The following is an 18,560-nucleotide window of genomic DNA, read 5'->3' on the forward strand; positions in this document are numbered from 1 at the left end:
ATTCGTTTAACGAAACGAAGTACTTTGTAGCGTTCGTATAATTATACAAAAAAAAACATACAAACATTCTGAGACGATCATTAAGCCATCTCATTTAACAGGGTATATATGCAAGTTTGCATACAGCATAATTAATTCTTGAAAGATGACCTGGTTAGGAAAAATATGATATTATTAAAATATATAATAAAAATTATAGTTAGCATATTGTAACACATGGATTTCCAAATTAAACATAACAAAAAATCATGTAGCTATATAACTAGTTGGCATGTCTTGTTCATTGAAATAAAAGCAAAGGCTTAAGTTCCAGAAAAAAAGGCGAGAAAATCAGACTGTATTTTTCAGGCTGGTCATATGATTTAAGGTAAAACACGCTGTCATGTAGTCACCTCTTCATAAATAAATAGGGGTTGAATACCTGTCATATTGTGTAGTTTTGGGAGGGTTTTTGCTAGTTTAGCTGTATATAATTTAATTCTTCTTTAATGAAAGCTTCTTCCGTTAGAGTGTGATCTTGAAACGTTTTCCCTTCAGTGAAAGTTGTACCACGTGACATTCAGACCACGTGAATATCTTTTGAGTGATGCTACTACCTTGGTCGGAAGAATTTGATTCTGTTAAATGCTTAAATGAACTCCCAACTAATCAATATTTACGTTTTTCAGGATTATAGGCATGTGCAAAAAAAGTCAGAAAAATCGACAGCCAAAAAATGCTGACCTGGTGAAGAAAGTCAAATTATAGTTAAGAACTTTTGTATTGTGGCTTTTATAATATAAATCTAAACTACATGCCAATGCCTTTATCTGAAAATAAAGCTTGAAATAGACAGGTTGATATTTGAAATGAGGTCCTTCTTAGGCTGTTTTGTTGCGTGAAGGTATAACTACGACTTTGTATGAATATATGTCAATCAGAAGTCATCCATCTACACTCAATAATAGTTTGAAGACTCAAAAATGTTTTGGTAGAAAGAAATGGGCTGAAAAAGACCTTTCTTTAGCAAATTTCCCCATCTTGCTGCCTGCCACACAGTTCTTAGAGCCAGAAGGGCTTACCACGGAAAATGTAAACATTCAAAAAGGTCTACAGGATGCGAATAAAACGGAAAATGTGTAGCTAGCTAGCTAGCCACCTATTGCTCGATACAACTATTTCCAGTCTCATAACAAAAACATAACTGTAGTCATCAAGCATGATAAAAATGATTAGTTTTTTTAACTTGAGAAATAAGGTCAAAAAGACTATTCAAGTATTACTATAAATCCAAGCAAAAATATTAAATATATTAGCTTAAGCTAGCTAGCTAGCTAGCTTGCTGGTTTCAAATAATACTAATAAAAAGACAAGCTATATTCGGTACTACCTGTCTAAAACTTAAGCAAAATACCTCAATTATCCTATTATAAGTCTGAATGGAGTAACTTTCTTTTAAATATTTAAGTTTTTTAGGAAACATAAAAAAGTTAATCATTCCGAAACCATTGTTATGAAAATGATTTTGACTTGTCAAACCAATAAATCTGCCTTATACTCAACTATATTTAACTGGGTGACGAAGTCAACGGATTCCAATTTGTATTTTCTTATTTATTTTTTTGTGGGAGTTCTTGATATTATTCTTGACTTTCAGTCTTCGTTGTTGTTTTTTTGACAACTGACTTTTTATGACGGAGAAGTACCAGAACCAATCGATATTAAGGTGGTGGTAAACTGCTGGCTCCTGAAGAATTAAAATTTCCAAGTAGTGATTCGTTAATAACCAAAAGTGACGCTGAAATGCATTTTTAGAATAACAACTTTCTTTCTAAAAGTGTTGTATCAGCCTCGTAATTATTTCATGCGTATTTTTACTCCAGGGACGTTTCTTTAGCAGATACAAGAATTATTTTCTAAATGTACATTATATCCATCCTTATAACAAAGAGTAAACGCTCAGAGCCCTACTGATAGCATAGAAAGTTAAAGACATCAAAAAAAAACTTGTGACCTTTGTATATACAACGACTATATTGGATCTTTCGACCTTCAGCAAAGTTTTTATTGTTAACTGACATTGAATCAGTTTTAGAGGTTTGTCGTTTGGAAATCATAAAAAACCTCTCACCCCTCAACATTATGTCCCAAAATCAACCAATCCTCTCTTGAATGCGACAAGAGAACGTGGGTTGCAAGTTGACAACCTCGGTTAGAATTAATTAAAATTTAATTGAGCGTCGCGCGTTACGTCATTATTGTTTCGTAACTCTAATCATCCTGTGTCATGTTTGCTAATGCATTACTTTTGCTGACAAGTTGTCGTAGGAAAAGATTTTATCACCGGGGAGCCAAGGTCAGTCTCACCTGAGTGTACTTAAAACAAAAACATTTCTTAAATGCGTTCCTATATAAATAAAAAAATGTATTCTTGAATCCTTGCCTTGTACAAATTTATATTGTATTTTTTTTCTAATTTTAAACAATCAGGGTAGATCAGAATCTTCAGTTGGACCTTTGACAACGAGAAAAAGCATACCGCTCCGATTTCAGAAGTAAAATTGTTCTGTTACAGTTCTGCGACAGCCCCCAGTTTATAGTTATAACGACGTTGTATGCTGCACAATAAGGCAACACAAGAGGTTTTCTCTTTTACGTCAATCGTATGTTTTTTCAATTTTTTGATGTTAAACTTGAGTACAAAAAGGATCTGTTCGGAATCGAAGATTCAAAAACAAAGGGAAGGAAGGCTGGTCACACATACTTACTCACAATTAGTGATTTAATTGTAACTACTGTTTGTTTTCTATGTTTCTCACAGAATGGACTGCTGAAAATTTGGACAGGTCCAGCTGGATCCTTACAAATATCAAGAAACACAGCGCTGTTGAGAATAAAATAGATTCCTAGCGACAAGGTTTATATTCTATCAGGATTAACTGCTTTTTAGTCTTCGATTTTCGTATTTGCTCACAATCTGTTAAAACTTACGACTACCGAATGATGAATGAGCGTCATATTTTTTAGGCAACTTAAACAGAAAACTAAAAAGTTTATTGTGACAAAAAAAGTCAATAACAACAAAACAAACAATCGTATTTCTAGGAAGAATGTTGGTGTCTTATTTCACACACATTATAAGCACTCTCCTCCTGTCTGTATGTTGTGGCGAGAATTTTTACTTATCGGGAAATTTTGCGGTGAAAAACCTGTTCGCTGATTCACCTTCTCCTAGTAGAGAATCGGCTTCACAATTTTGCGGGAATTATAATAAAAAAAAATGGCTAACGATTAATTAATACATATAGCTACATAGGATTTTATGCTATCTAAACTTCCCTTGTTTTAATCCTAGAAAAAGCCTTTCATATAACGTAAACAAAAGCAGAAAGATATAATCCATAACAGACATGCGGTAAGAAATCTTTTCTAACATTTGATGTATGCTTAGCGATGTTACAATGTAAAGAAAGATTTTTCTCCCATTTCTTCTCCTTTACATGGTTGTTACAAATAATATAACCATCATTTCATAGAAAGCTGTGTTATCATAGCTGCGCACTGATTTATGTTGGTATACACGGCATATAATACAGACGTGTTCTGGCATTGCGTCATATACTCCCATAATCATCATGCATAAACACATTGAACAACAAAGAGTTTGATGCTTAGATTAGTTGCTACTCATTCATTTTTGAATTTCTTTCTGTCCTAAACTTATTTTCCTAACCAGGTGACATGTTGAAATATAAATATAGGACTTATTTTAACCCTATTCGGTCCGGGATCTTGCCAATCCCGTCCCCAGGGGCTTTTCCCTTTTTGACAGGTTAGCCGTAAAGTAAGCCCTATCTACTTAAAATTCAATTACTTTAGTGCCAAAGCGAATTTTCTTATTCTGTTTGAATTTTTTGATAGTTAAAAAGATAACATAATTTCTGATTTTTACATGATCGTATGAAAAAAATGCTATAGGTTGCCGAAGACTCTCCCCGATTTTTGGGTTAAATCCAAAAAAACAAAAACATACTACTGTGTCTAAAATAAGGTTTGAATTAGTTGCAGTGGTGGGACCATCATTTCACACTTTTTCTGTGGGATACATGAAAATTATTGGGTTGTGTACGATGTTTTTTGAAATTCTTACCCACCTGGAATGGCAGTCAGGACGACCCTTAGTGAAAAGTATGATTTTAGCGGAAACTATATTTTCAGTTTTTTCCCCCGCACTTCTTATTGCCAATAATTATGATTTGCGAAATTTTATATTCCAGAAAATTACGCATAATACTCATCCGCGATAATTAGCTAACGTTCGCAAAATTACCACAAAAATTGCTACGCGGAAATTAATCTTGTTAAGGTACCTGTAGCAAATGTAAAAAGCATCAAACTCGTCCCCAGGCACTTTTGACTTTATGACATCGAAACCGGCGGAGAAAAAAACCTTGGTACAGGCTGGTGAGTTCTGTAATGCGATTGGTTTACATCCAACATAGATAATTCATTCACCGTCATAATATATGCAAGGATTTACTATAAAGATAGCGGCTTTGACATAGGCAACAAATCCTGGGGACGAGTATGAACAAACATGATTTTATATTTCAGGTTACAAAAATAATGTTTCAAATACTAGTATAAATAATTAAATATTTGATGAAACGGTCACCATGTAATATCCCATAACAATATAACAAACAACTTTTTCCGATATTATTGAGAGTGACAACGAAAGAAATAAACCTTTAAAATACTTTAAAAGATTAAAATATGACATATATTAAGGCAAAAAATTTCACAAAATAAATTTTGGCGATAAAAATTTCTGCGATGCGAAATAAAAATTTCTATTTGCAAAAATTATTTCTGAAAAAATATTATATAATAGATATTTTACTAAATGAAACCAAAATGGATTTTTATAAAAAAAACATTTAATTGCCTAACTTATTTTATGTAAGACAAAGTTTGGGAACAGAATATTATTTTATAAACATTCTAGTCATAATAAAACAGCTTACTGGCAGGATTTGAAAATATAAAGACCTAAACGAATAAAAAAATTATCTGATTGTTCTCGCATGATGTGCTTTTCAAGAGAGAAACAAGACGCACGGGGGATTGAGGATTTCCGCTATTAGCCAAAAAGATTTTAAAATTTGAAGTTGATCTTGAAACCAGAGAATTATGGGGTAGTTTCGTCATTAGTTTCTTCATTTTCACCAATGTGCCGCTGAATTTTGCAGCCACATAATAATTCAAACTCTCGTGTTATATCGAGTCTGTAGAAGACAGAGCCGTTGGCAACCTTTTCAATTTTGTAACGACTTCACCCCTAGTCGCGAACACTCCACCTGTTTCAGTGCAAAATAGAAAAAAAGAAGAAAACTGCAACAAAAATTGGAGGAAATAAAGATATGAGAGAAATTTTTAGCTTGGCAAAAAAAAGAAAGAGATAAAAGTTATTGTAATAGGTTGATAGATTGAAAAAAGAAAGAGATAAAGTTATTGTAATAGATTGATAGACTGAAGAAAGTAAAAGATTATAGGCGCATTAACTATATCCATCCATTCAGCCTTAAATTTGCTTTGAATTAAATGATTTTTTCGCGTGAAAAACGTTTTTTTAAATTGGCTATGATATCGCGTGAAAAACCTTTTGCGTTTTGCTCTATTGGAATTTTCAAAGGCGGAAGCTTTCCCGAAAGAGGGCAAAAAGACGAAAAACGCGTGTGAAAATGTTTCTGCCTCATGTTTCTGCCCTTAAAGTAATACTTTGAAAACATGCACGGAGAGTATCAGGATCAAGTAAAACGGACCGCAAACTTTATCAATGGACTGGATTCGCGAGAAGAAAGAATCCAAAAATAATACCTTGTGAACATGCCTCCTTTAAGAGTAAAGAATTTTCCCAAAAAACTTTAAAATATTGCTTAAGCCTGGTTCCCACCATGCGTTTATTGATAAACATATGTTTATTTTAAAAGTTTTGAAGTTAAACTTATAGGTGGGAATGCTAAAAATAAACGCATGATGATTTTACATGCAATAAAGATATGTTTATGCATGCATCTATCTATATTATAATACCGTCCGTCCGTCCGTCCGTCCGTCCGTCCGTCCGTCCGTCCGTCCGTCCGTCCGTCCGTCCGTCCGTCCGTCCGTCCGTCCGTCCGTCCGTCCGTCCGTCCGTCCGTCCGTCCGTCCGTCCGTCCGTCCGTCCGTCCGTCCGTCCGTCCGTCTGTCTGTCTGTCACGCAAAATGTTAGCTTAGCTGCGCAGGTAGCGAGACGCACGCAATGCGGTATAAAAAGGACGAGCGAACCCGTGGATTTTTCCACGGGCTAACGACGAGTTCAATATACAAAAGTTTTGGTAATAAAATCATGCGTTTACCATGCTGCTCAAAGTGAGAGTGGCTTTCATGAGAGCATTGCACGAGTAGAAAAAACGACAGTGACAAAAAATAATAAGTGATGAAATCTAAAATAGGAAACATCGTCTTAAACATAGATAAACATCTGACAAGAATTGCTTTATATGACCCAATTTTAGGCGAGTCAGTTAAATGGGTAATGCAAACTGGAACCTTTAATTGACGTGTGCTGTAAAGAGAAGGCAGAATCCACTACAAAGTGTTTTTGTTATGGAAATTTGACTGCCGTTCTTTCGTTTCGTTGTAAAAGAGGTGTCTGCTTTATACAACGTCCACTACAAGGGGGTTCCACAGTAAGCTGAACTATTCAAGAAGTAATGAGAAATCCCAGTTAACATTAATTCATTTTAGGGCGATTTTGGTATGCCCAAATAATATGCCGAATCATGCCATATTTTTACAATTAGAGGTTGTCTGTATTGTGAGAATAACAATCCCCATATTTTATTGCAATTGTAGTTAGCTACGTTATTAAAATCACATCCGTTGCCATAGCTGGTACATACCGTGTTTTCACAACACTTAAATTTTCGTTTCGATTGCTTTGTAGTATCAAAAAGCAGAACACGTGGATCATTATCTAAGAGCTAGTAAAATCGAGTCTTTAAAGGGCTTATGTTGATTAGAAAATAAAACAAATCTCCCATGAGAGAGTAGTCACATGGTTTTATAATATGCAGTCTTGTGTTGATACAAAATAAGTGCATATGACAATCAATTGTTTCAATATATTTGCTGCATTTAGATGAAACACATTTTAGAGGTAAACTTTCTAAATTTATCCTAAATTTTATTATTTTAAATTTACGCGCTACAGACTAGTGTCAAGTAAACACAGCAGAGAGACATGGATTGATATAGGTAAACAAAATAGCACGTACCTTTATTGAAGCAAATATCTCTGTTTTGGTTCATTCCGCAAGCAAGCAATCCATGGAAACTGCAATTAACATGACATAAACTATTCTCTCAGACCGTACCGAATACAACTTGTTTGCATTTTAAACTATCTGCAATAACTGCACCATTTTTCAAATTTTCGTCTTTCCATATTGATAAGAAAGAACTAGAATCCTAGTCGAAATATGTGAGGAAAATACAGCTCTGTCATCACAAGTAGACTAGTACTATTTTAGGTTCACAAATTTTTAACTTGTCAATGTTAAGATCTTTAATTACTTGGTTAAATTCAAACGTTTTAAATTGCTAACTGTTGCTGACGTCAGTATGGCCATTCTTCACGATTTTTGATGCCTTTGCAGGCCCAGAAGTGTATTATTCTGTAGTGCGGGCGTGCTATAAAATGCGACTAGCAATGTTATAATGCTGTCATCCTGTCCTACGTGTGTGCAAAAGTAGCGAATTTGCAGACTGCCGGATGCGAAGCAATCACCGTGTGTCCATATTTGGAATATAACGAAAAACTGCCTTTGTGTCAGGATTATTTCTGTTTCATAAAAACACATAGCTAACTTTATGTTTCTCTTCAAAAAATATAGTCAAATAAAAAAAATCTTCAATCCTATTACTCTCGTATCTTTTATATTACCTAAAAATAATATCAATAGTTTCGTTTCAGCTGGGTCTTTTGTCTACATATGACAAAGAGGCTTACCTTAGATATTTGTTAATTAAAATTGCTTTATATGTCCGTAAACATGTAACATCCAATAACCCATTCCCATAGCTTACACCAGGATACAACAGTGTCCTATTGTCTTGTGTTCATTAGAAATTTATCCTCGTAGTGGAGTTCAAAGTAGGTTGCATTGACTTTTAGGATTAAGTAAATTTCATTATTATATACATGTGAAGCCCCAAATACACGACACTATTTTCTTCGTTTCCTCTTATGGCGTAACAAAATAATTATAACTTTACGACATTTTATTTTTAACGCTATGATGCTTATGTGCATGATTCTAAAACGACATCATAAGACATAAGTTATGAAAACATTAAATAAAAAAACAACTCAAAATGAACGAACAGAATGGACAAAGTAATAAAAAAAACACAAACAAAAAATAAAAAATATATATATACGATTTCTTTTATAGTATTATTGCCCTATTACCAGTTTCATAATCCATTCACAATTTGAAAAATTCAACATAAAGCATCCTACCCTTCTTGCCAGATTCTTTTGGTCCCTGCGCTATTAATACAGAGCGGCTAATCAAAATGCCTGATAACGAGGTTAAGAACCTCCAAATAATTTTTTGGATATGTGTTTATCATATACGACACAATAGTACAACATATTTGCGGAACACAACAACGTATGCGATGAAAATCGCATACGTTGTATTTTGTATTTTGACCTTAAAGGGGCTACCGAACGGCTGTTGGTTTTCGACTTTAGTGACTTACACGAAAGTTGAGCTGATGGGGGTGAATAACCAAACTGGCTATTTTTCCGGCATGTATGTAATTTACGGACTCAAACGTATAGATATAGATATATCTAGAGTTCTTATCCTCTCCAGCCTTGGTCATGTTTTCATCCAGAATAAGTCTCGCTGCAATATTTCTTTGTAATATACTTTTCAAAAAAATATTGAACCAACGAGCAAAGTGCGCTGGTCTGTTCATTGCACAAAACGCGTGTGCCGGATATTTAAAATGTGCACGGGATATACAGAAGGTGAGGATTTTAACCGGTTCGTAGCCCCTTTAAGTAAAACCGTCTGTCAAATAATTATCCACTCCTTTTGTTTAATGAAAATTTACCCTGATTCAGCTTCTTGTGTTCTTGTTGTTTGTGATCCATTTCAATCATTCAAATCGTCCAAGCATTAATTTCTTTTGTTAAAAACTTTATAATGAGGCCAATTTTAATAAGATCTCGGATGTAACACCCGATATCTTAATCACCACACCTGATTGGTTAAAAGTATTCTAAAATAATTATGGCGGGAATTTTGTAAACACCTACAAACGCATGTATATTTCTGAAAACAAAAGAAGGCAATAAAAGAGGTTATTTTCAAATTCGCTTTGCTCAACCGAAAATAACCTTATTTTTTTTCTAAACTCCATGTGGGACAAGAATAATGCGGTATTAGTAGTGTAGTAGTTATGTTTCAGCTCTAACTTGTTTCATCTCTGATGGTTAATCGACTTGTGAGAAGGGTGGAGGTTGTTGCACGTGTTATAACGTTAAGACTGTAACGAAAATAAATACGAATAAATCAGGTATATAACAAAACAGGTATTGCATGCTCTTTGTTTATTAAACGACACAAATAAACAATATTTTATGTTTGACTTTGTTGTAAAGAGAATCTTATCTGTCGTTATTAAGATTAATGTTTTAGATCATATTTTGACAGAGTATACCGCATCAGTGTCATCAGCTATTTTTCTCCGCCGTGACTCTGCTTGTAAAATACTGTGCTGGTCTGCCTCCAAAGGATAAATCCTAATACTTTTTTTATATTAGAAGTTTCTGACATACTTCAGTTTGTAAATAAATTAAGTTAGCTATCTTCATATTACGTTTTTTGGGCCAATTTTCTACAGGTTCCTGAAGTGGTTAGAAATAGTTTAATACAAATTTTACCATTTGCCTCCTTTTATCGACTTCTCTGCAGTGATATTCATACAACTTCTAACTTCTACAAAGTAATGTCTTTCTTGCTTTTAAAATATGAAGATTGTGGCTTTGTTTTTTCGTTTAATATTTTAGAAAATATTTTATTACATTTGTTCACCTTTTGTTGAAAACATTTCATGCCAGCCCTTTGTTGCATGAAAAATTTCATACTTCTTAGTCAAGTAGTTGAGATGAAGCTTCAAGTTCTTTCTTGTTTACTTGCATTTTTCTTTAACTAAAACAATAATATTATTTGAATGTTCAAAAGTATTTTCTATCAGAGCTGCTACCTGCAGAACAATTATCATTCCGCTACTGTGCTAGCGTAAAATGGGTTTAAACAGCAACCCGTTGACTAAGGCAAGCCGAAATCGCTTATCAATTACGCATAACAAAATCTTAAATCACTTTAGGTCTCATTTTTTCACTTAGCACTCTAAAAGGAACTTCTTTACTTTTATCATCTTGGAATGCTTTTTATTTCTGTATGCATTTTTAATTAAGGTTAAACCTATTTATGCAACCAATCTAATTTAATATAAATAGTTATTAACAACCCAACCACAATACTTTAATCTAAAGGAGTCTAGTTTCTAATATGAAATGAAATTACTGCTTTAAATTTAATTCTTTTAAAATTAAGTTAGGTTAATTTTTAGTCAGATATGAGAAAAATAGTAAAAGATGTATTTATATGAACTGAAAGTTATTAACTTGGAAAAGATTAGTTTTGTAATAAAAAAATTTGTTAATTACTTTTACTCTTCAACGTCTTAATTAAATTCTTTCCCTTGTATTAAATTAACGCTTTGTTAAACCTATATATACAATTCTTTCAGAGCTAAAAAAAACCTGGGTTTGCAGTTGCTTTTTATTGTTGGCTTTCAGATGAAGCACTTTCTGTCCTTCAAATGCTTGCTAAATGAAGAGAGGATTTGTATACAAAAGCAACAGTCAGATATATGAGTTGTCTGATTTTCAACCGTTGGATTTTGATTTTAAATTGGTATTTTTACTAGAGTATTTTTAAAGCTTGAGTGAAAGTTCAAAGCTGGTTGACTTTATCGGGTATCTACCAAGGTAAAGCGTTTATCCTAGTATGTGAAAGAATCAAGGTATGAGGACACTTTTCAATGCAAGTACATTTTTCGTGTGGTTCTTTTATAAAATTCTGCTGCATCAAAATAGGCAGGGTAGCTCAACACCATCACTAGGAGGTGTCTTCTGACACTTGATCCTTATTTTAATCTATTACTGCTTTCATTTTTTTTATTTTTTCATTATTGAATATAGAATCATAGCCAAGAGTTCTGGTATACACCATACAAGATTTTGCTTTGATTCTCCTGTTTTCCTTTTTCATTACAAAACAAAACCTTCATAAGCGTGTTATGCTTGTTTTCATCAATCAATCATTTACAACTCTTCGTTTAACGTATACCTGTACTTAACAGACATTTTACAGTCATGATGTCTTTCAATTCTTGAATTTTCGCGTAATTCGTTTTACAAAACAACGTACTGAAATTAATGGAGGGGAAAATTCAAAGTCAAATTAATCAAAAGGGGAATTCCCTTAAAACGTTTAAAAATTTTAATGGAGATATGTGTTACTGCATTTTTGTCGTCATTTCGTCACAATCTCGCTATTTTGTTGTTTTCGTCATATTTTCGCTGTTTTGTCGTCATTTCGTCACAATCTCGCTATTTTGTTGTTTTCGTCATATTTTTCTATTTTGTCGAACATTTCGTCACAATCTCGCTATTTTGTTGTTATTTCTACATACAGATAATTGTGACGACGACGATGACGGTTTATGATGCAAACGTCGTGTCATGAAGTTTGTTTGAAGGATAGACCAAAGTATATATTCGTTGACCATGGTTGTGAAGAGGTGGGGTGTGGTTTAGGTGCAATAAACAAAATGCATTTAAGTTTTTAAGCCAAAATTTCCTGTAGCCATTTGATTTGTGTGAAAAACGGACAACCATATCCGAGACATGGCTTGTATAAAAAATAAAGGGTGATGACGATAAAAATTCTTGCGACAGAATATAATGATGCTAACTATTTTTCTGCAGTAGTAATGTTATCAAAGTATTTACGTAATATTGCATATTTGCAGATGTTTCAAAAAGGAATCCGAGATCAAAGTCTACTTTCTGCTAAAAATGAACTCTTTTTCTACATTACATTTCTAGTCCTTAAGCCATCTCTAACAGCTTCCCTGGAAGTAGAATTGAGGCTAAAATCTTGAGAAAGTCATTAACTTTTTGCACTTCTTCGTTTCTCGGTTTAGTGATTGTTTTATCCTCTGCCGTGCCACTTTCTTTTTTTTCGTCGTCGTCGTTCCCATGGGTTCTGGTTACTTTCGCGCTTATGTCAGCATTCGTTAGTTATGATGTGGTTACTTTGATATAGAAATCTACGTAATCGTCAGGTGAGATGGCAGCGTCGGATTTGGTTAACAAATCTTTATCTTCTTCTCGACATTTTGCCGCAGCAACAGACGCAATGATTGTGTTTGTTCGAATGACATTGAATCATCACCAGGGTACATCTAACAGTAGAATTGTTCAACTGCATTCAATTGTTTCAAGACCTAGTCACATGTCAAGAAATTCCAATTATAGTGAGAAAATACCCCATGGGACAAAAATAAATGTTCGGATTAAGGAAGTTTCCGGATTTAAGAAGTGTTCGAGTTGTGGAGATTCAAGTAGAAAAGTAGAACATTTCCACCCTGCCAATAAAATGTTTTGTATTGACGAGAGATAGAATGAGGAATTATGGAGGATTTATTACATTGTGTTTTTTTTATAGACAGAAGATAAAGATGATTCTGTTTTTATTCATGTTGGTGTACCCTGCTCAAGGTGTGTTCGTTATGCCTACGTTTTTTTTCCGCCTGTTTAAAACATCTGTTTATTGTATTTTTCTATTAGAGGGCATATAATAATCCACAAATTTTACATTATTAGCAGTGCTTCATAACAATTTATTTATCATTTGTACATTTTACTTTAGGAGAAATTCCAAATCTTTCACTTGAAATTATAAAAGGCAACACAACACTGAATGCAGGATCAGAACTACAACTTAAATGTAACATTCAAGCAGATGTTTCTAATATCACATTTAAATGGTTTAAAGACAACAATCAAATTTCTGATGAAACTTCTCAAATGTTAACTATCAATAGTATTACAAAGAATCAAGCTGGTGTATATCATTGTTCAGCAAAAAATGGAACTGATTCTGAAGAATTATCATCAACGAAGCTTAACATAACTGTCAATTGTAAGTGCTTTCTTAACATTGAAGAACGCTTACGTTTCTTCGTGTTTTTGCTTTTTATTGCTTTTCAACTAAACAATTTTTATGTTTTATTTAATAAAGTTAAGGCGAAAGCAGACGAAAAAACTTGGGGGAGGGCGGGGCTGGATTTGGGAGGGAATTTTTTGGAGCTTCATTCACATCATCTGGAGGATGAAATGATAACCTTTATTTTGTCTTCTTCAACAGACAACTGCAATATAAGGGTTGTGTTTAATAGAGAAGGAATTTTGAGAGAGAAAACAAAGGAATGCAACAGTCATTAGCTCTTTTTTCATAATCAACACTATTTTTCGTCAAAGTCATTTAGCCTTTTTTGACTTATAAAAAAGAAAATTGTATCTTCAACAGCCAAGTATTGTATATTTATCAGTCAAATAATGTTCTAACTAGTCATGTCTTCTATTATTAAGTTTTTATTTACACTAACATCCATCTTTTACATGATTACATCCAAAAATTGTTATTGCATGACTCCTCCTTATAAAATTTATGCATTTTTCTAATCAGTAACATTACTCCAAAATCATAAAATAGCTTAAAATTAAATTAAAAAAATGTATTTTTTTCAATATTTTTTAATTTTTGAAATATCTCCCTAAACAGTGTGATCATTTTACTATTATAAATATTGATGGATGTTTTCATTAGGGTGTGTGTGTGGAGGGTAAAGGGGTGGGTGGGGCCAATTTAATATAACAATTTCTTAAAAGACAAAGCCTTTATAGTAAAAGCTGCAGAACACAAGGATAGTGAAATATTCAACATTATTTTCTTAGACTTGGAAAATGCAGTATTGACTGTTTCACCAACATCGTCAACTATTAATGAAGGTGACAGTGTCACTTTTACTTGTGGTGTGGATACAAACGTGAATCCAGTTTCTTATTCATTCCAAAAAGATGGTATTGTTCAAACAACAGGTGGTAATAATGTCTTCATTATATCAAAAGTGATGAAATCAGATTCTGGATCATACACGTGCACTGTATCAGCATCAACAACACCTCCTTTTTCAGTCACGAGTAATGCTGTATCACTAACAGTGAATGGTAAGTTAATTCTTAAAATGTCTATAAGTCTACATTGACAACGTATAACAAATGACGTCAACTGTTAGGGGAGGCGGGTGTGGGGGTATGCTAAAGCTGAAATTGGTTGACGAGGAGGTTACAATATTGTTGTAATGTCGACCTTTACAATTTTCAAACCCTTGGTTTTCCTAATTAAGCAAAATTTTTATCTTAATGTGATCAATAGCGTTCACGCAGGTTTACAGAAGGGGAAAAGGCTGTCAAAAACCTTAAGAAATAGTTGACTATATTCCTCGCCCCTTTTAATAATACCTTTCGCGTACATTCATTGATCTCAGTCGTGCTTGTGCTCAAACACTGACCTTGGAATTAATACATCTACACGATTTTTCAACCATAAACTAAATTGGATTTATAAAAAGTTTTAAGCAACTTCACGTCTGTACAAATATAAGCACAAGTAACACAACAAATTTATTTGTTGCAAAAACAGAATGAGTAACTTCCTTCATACGAAAGAAAGAAAACTGCAAGAAAACAAAACCGTGATAGCCTTTTTCTTGCACAGTTCTGTTCATTTTCCAGAACTTTTTTTTGCCGAAATGTGACTGTTTTTCTTCTTTTCACTACTTACATAAAACGTACAAAGATTGAATAGTTTCTTATCAAAAAATTTGTGTATTAAGATTCCAGACTACATTAAATCGGCATTTCGGTTAAGCTAGGCATATGTAAAGTTTAGAAGGGAAAATTGTAAAGTTCTTTCCAGACAAGATTTCCTGCATTGTTTGTATTGAATTATGTTAAAATCAATGAGTTCAAATTTCTGCTAATACACAGAATTGTTTATATAAGGTGTTGAAGATAAAATGCGAGTAGGGGATTGCTCACACCGTGGTTCGCACTTCTGCTGTACTCTTCAAAAATAATCTTTACCCTGAAGACTTTATCAATACTATGGAGTTCATGCTGTGATCTCAAACTACAGGCAAACATCTATTAGATTTGTATTCGCCACAAACAGACAGTAGCCGCCGGATAATACGGAAAACGAATTAACTCGAACTTTTTTTTTCTCAAGCTTTACCAGTTCCCTAATGGATTTCCTTAAGAAACTTCTTATAAATACGCAGGATAAGTACAAAACCGTTAAACTCAAAGTTTTTCATTAACTTAAACCAATTTTGTATTCTGCATTTTTTATTCCTATAAATGTCAATGTGCGTGGATAATCCATATAATAAGCATTGCCCATAAAAAATACTTTCAGCGTTGATATATTAAGGGCTACATTACTTTTTTATTACGTTATCTAAAGTTTTATGGTTTTTAAAAGAATCACCTGTCTTTATTTCTCTTTTTTTTTAGTTTAAAATTGCTTAACGCAAACTTTTATTAACTTTTTTAAATTTCTCAGGAGGTTCCAATTAAGCATTATTAATTAAGTATTATTTTGTGACTAATTTAAAGAAATATAACGAGAATTTTGTTAGATATATTATGCCCATTTTTTTAGAATTGTTTCAAGCTCCCACCTTACAAACATCTTCAAATTCTTTAAATTCTGGCGAATCACTTACATTAACATGCCGTGTTAATACGTCACCATCACCTGCAGGTATTGAATACAAATTTTGGAAAGGTAATGCAAACATCACATCATTTCAGTCATCCTTTTCACTTGCCAGAACTGTTCAGTCCGCAGACAGTGGTAAATACACATGTGAAGCGCGATTGAATAATGTGGAGAAAAATTCATCAGAAGTTAGTATTTTAGGTATGTAGGTGAGAGAAAGTTGAACCTATATGTTTTATTTACTACAATCAAACCAACAACTAAAGGAGCAAGCGGCCTAAAATGTAGATCACAATGGTGGAATAAGGCTGGCATGATAACACGGCCTAATAATATTAACCCCATAATAACTCGCAATTCTAGGCAATTTGACGTCGGTTAAGGTATTAATCGAACAGTTATAATACGGATTAATTAACTCGGGTTTGATGCGTTCTCTAAAAGAAAATGAAACAGGAAAATCAGGATAACGAAACCATGACCTTAAATTGAAAATTATGTTAACATTATTTGCGGGTGATTACAAATAAACTTTTGATGAAAGTATGGTAGGGAATGTTTAGTTTTTGTTTTGCGCTTGTGAACTTTATCTCGTGTCTATATTTTATGCTATCATATTCAAACTTTAAGCAAAGTTTCTTTCGTCACGGGCCATATCGGAGAATATTGTAAGCAATGACGTAAGTTTTAACTAATTACAATGCGCGAGTTTTAAAAATTTCGATGCCCCTTTTTTAAGCCATTACCTCATAAAAAATGCAACATATAACTCTGTTAATAAATTATTAGAGAAAAAACATATGTCAGACAAAATATTTTTTTTGTCTACTCAAGGAACCACAGCAGACTTCTGTTACTGATTTACCGCATTAGCAAGCGTATGACTGGGTATGTGCTGTTCTAACATGCCGATATAAGAAGCGCTTCTTTTTTCTAGATTTTCTTTTTCGTGTAATAATCCAACAGAAACTAAGAAAAAAGATTTGGTACTAAGCAGACTTCAAAATTTTAAACACGATACCAGTATAGAAAGTGTTGCGGAGAGGTTGCCAAGGCAAAGGCATTAAGGAAAGGGCACGGCAATATATTTAGCGTTGCACGGCAAAGGCAGGCAAGGAAACAGGAAGAGGAATCAGCAAGGCAGGGGTAGGCAAGACAGGTGTAGGCAAGGCATGGGAGGCACAGGCAAGGGCATAGCAGGCAGGCACCAGAAAAGGCATAGGAAAGGAAGGGATTTATTAAAAACGGCAAGGAAAGGGAGCGACAAAGGCAGGCAAGAAAACAGGAAGAGGAATCAGCAAGGCAGGGGTAGGCAAGGCATGGGAGGCACAGACAAGGGCATAGTAAGCAGGCAACAGAAAAGACATAGAAAGGGTAGGCAATGGCAAAGGAACGGCAAGGCAGGGCCAGGCATTTAAATATACACTCCTTCCCCTTCTACAACTCGAAGATTACGTATATTTAATTAAGGTATTATAAGGTCAATATACAGAATTTTATCAATATAATACAACGGGGTTGTTGTAGGTGCAAGATAATGTTTTTCATGCCCTCTCCAGGATTCGAACCTGGATCTGTCGTTTACGAGTGTCATAGCCATTAGACTAACAAGGCGTAATAATTATGTAATTTTGTTAATTAAATATACTTAAATATTTACACTTGTGTCTAATAAAGTAAGTAATATTGATCATTATCCATCAGTTTTTGACCTTTCGTATTAAAGGATCGTGTGTTTCAGGCTTAATCCCGAAGTTTGAGGTGAAACTAAGTAAGTTTATTGAAAAAATTTTCCAGCATGCAAAGGAACGAATATTATCAGCACAAACTACCACTATTCTTTATTATTCCATGAAATTAACGAGTCAAGAAATTAACGCAAATTACATTTAATTAACGCTAATTTGAGAATATGCTACATCACACGGAGCGAAAATTACGGTAACAGGCGATTTTATTTATTGTAAAAAAAGTCAGCAATTTACAGTATTTTAATCAACGAGTTATGAAATTAAAAGTCTTTAAATTAACACGAATTTTGAAAAACCGGTTTACACGCTTTTTTTATAAGAATATTGTTTTTTCGTTTCAGCCTCAGTATCCTTAGCTTTTTGACAAATCTCAGCCTCAAATATTCTTAAAAATATTCTTCACCGGAAAGTATGTATTACCCTTAATATGCTTAAAGATGGTTAAAAAAATGCTGGAAAGTCATTAAACAAAGTGAAAACGACAGGTGATCCGACAAGAAAATAAACATACAGTATAAGAAATAAACCTCTAATCAAAATCCGCGCATCACACAAATTTTCATATCTAAAACAAGAAGTTGAGCCTGGGTATATTCTTAGGATATTTCTAATTTTAACCCATTTCTCAGCCTCGATATTCTTATAATTATATTCTTATAAAAAAGCGTGTAAAATCATAACTGGGTAATTTCATGGAATAAGGTAATTACGCACATTATATGCAGAATCTTGGAACAAAAACGCAAGACACAAATAATATGACAAAACGCAAATTGTTTTATAATAGCTTAATAAATATTGTCTGTGTGCAGTAGCAGCTAGCTAGCTCAAAAATCCTTCTAAT

At 33.5% G+C, this 18,560-nt stretch overlaps 1 protein-coding gene across 3 annotated transcripts in view; it reads left to right on the forward strand.

Moving 5' to 3' along the window:
- Nucleotides 1–10,856: 10,856 nt before the first annotated feature.
- LOC130630286 (receptor-type tyrosine-protein phosphatase S-like) overlaps nucleotides 10,857–18,560 on the forward strand; it is a 49,039-nt gene continuing 41,335 nt past the window's right edge. Inside the window, exons 1-5 of one of the 3 annotated variants that reach the window (XM_057443719.1) lie at nucleotides 10,857–11,157; nucleotides 12,847–12,895; nucleotides 13,047–13,319; nucleotides 14,135–14,407; nucleotides 15,906–16,166. In XM_057443719.1, the coding sequence (XP_057299702.1) occupies nucleotides 11,152–11,157; nucleotides 12,847–12,895; nucleotides 13,047–13,319; nucleotides 14,135–14,407; nucleotides 15,906–16,166 (862 nt within the window). In that variant the 5' untranslated portion in view covers nucleotides 10,857–11,151. Of the gene's footprint in view, nucleotides 11,158–12,842; nucleotides 12,896–13,046; nucleotides 13,320–14,134; nucleotides 14,408–15,905; nucleotides 16,167–18,560 lie in introns of all 3 variants that reach the window. The other 2 variants (XM_057443721.1, XM_057443720.1) reach the window with 2 other exon arrangements.

Source organism: Hydractinia symbiolongicarpus, chromosome 2, assembly GCF_029227915.1.
Source record: "Hydractinia symbiolongicarpus strain clone_291-10 chromosome 2, HSymV2.1, whole genome shotgun sequence".
Lineage (NCBI taxonomy): Eukaryota > Metazoa > Cnidaria > Hydrozoa > Anthoathecata > Hydractiniidae > Hydractinia > Hydractinia symbiolongicarpus.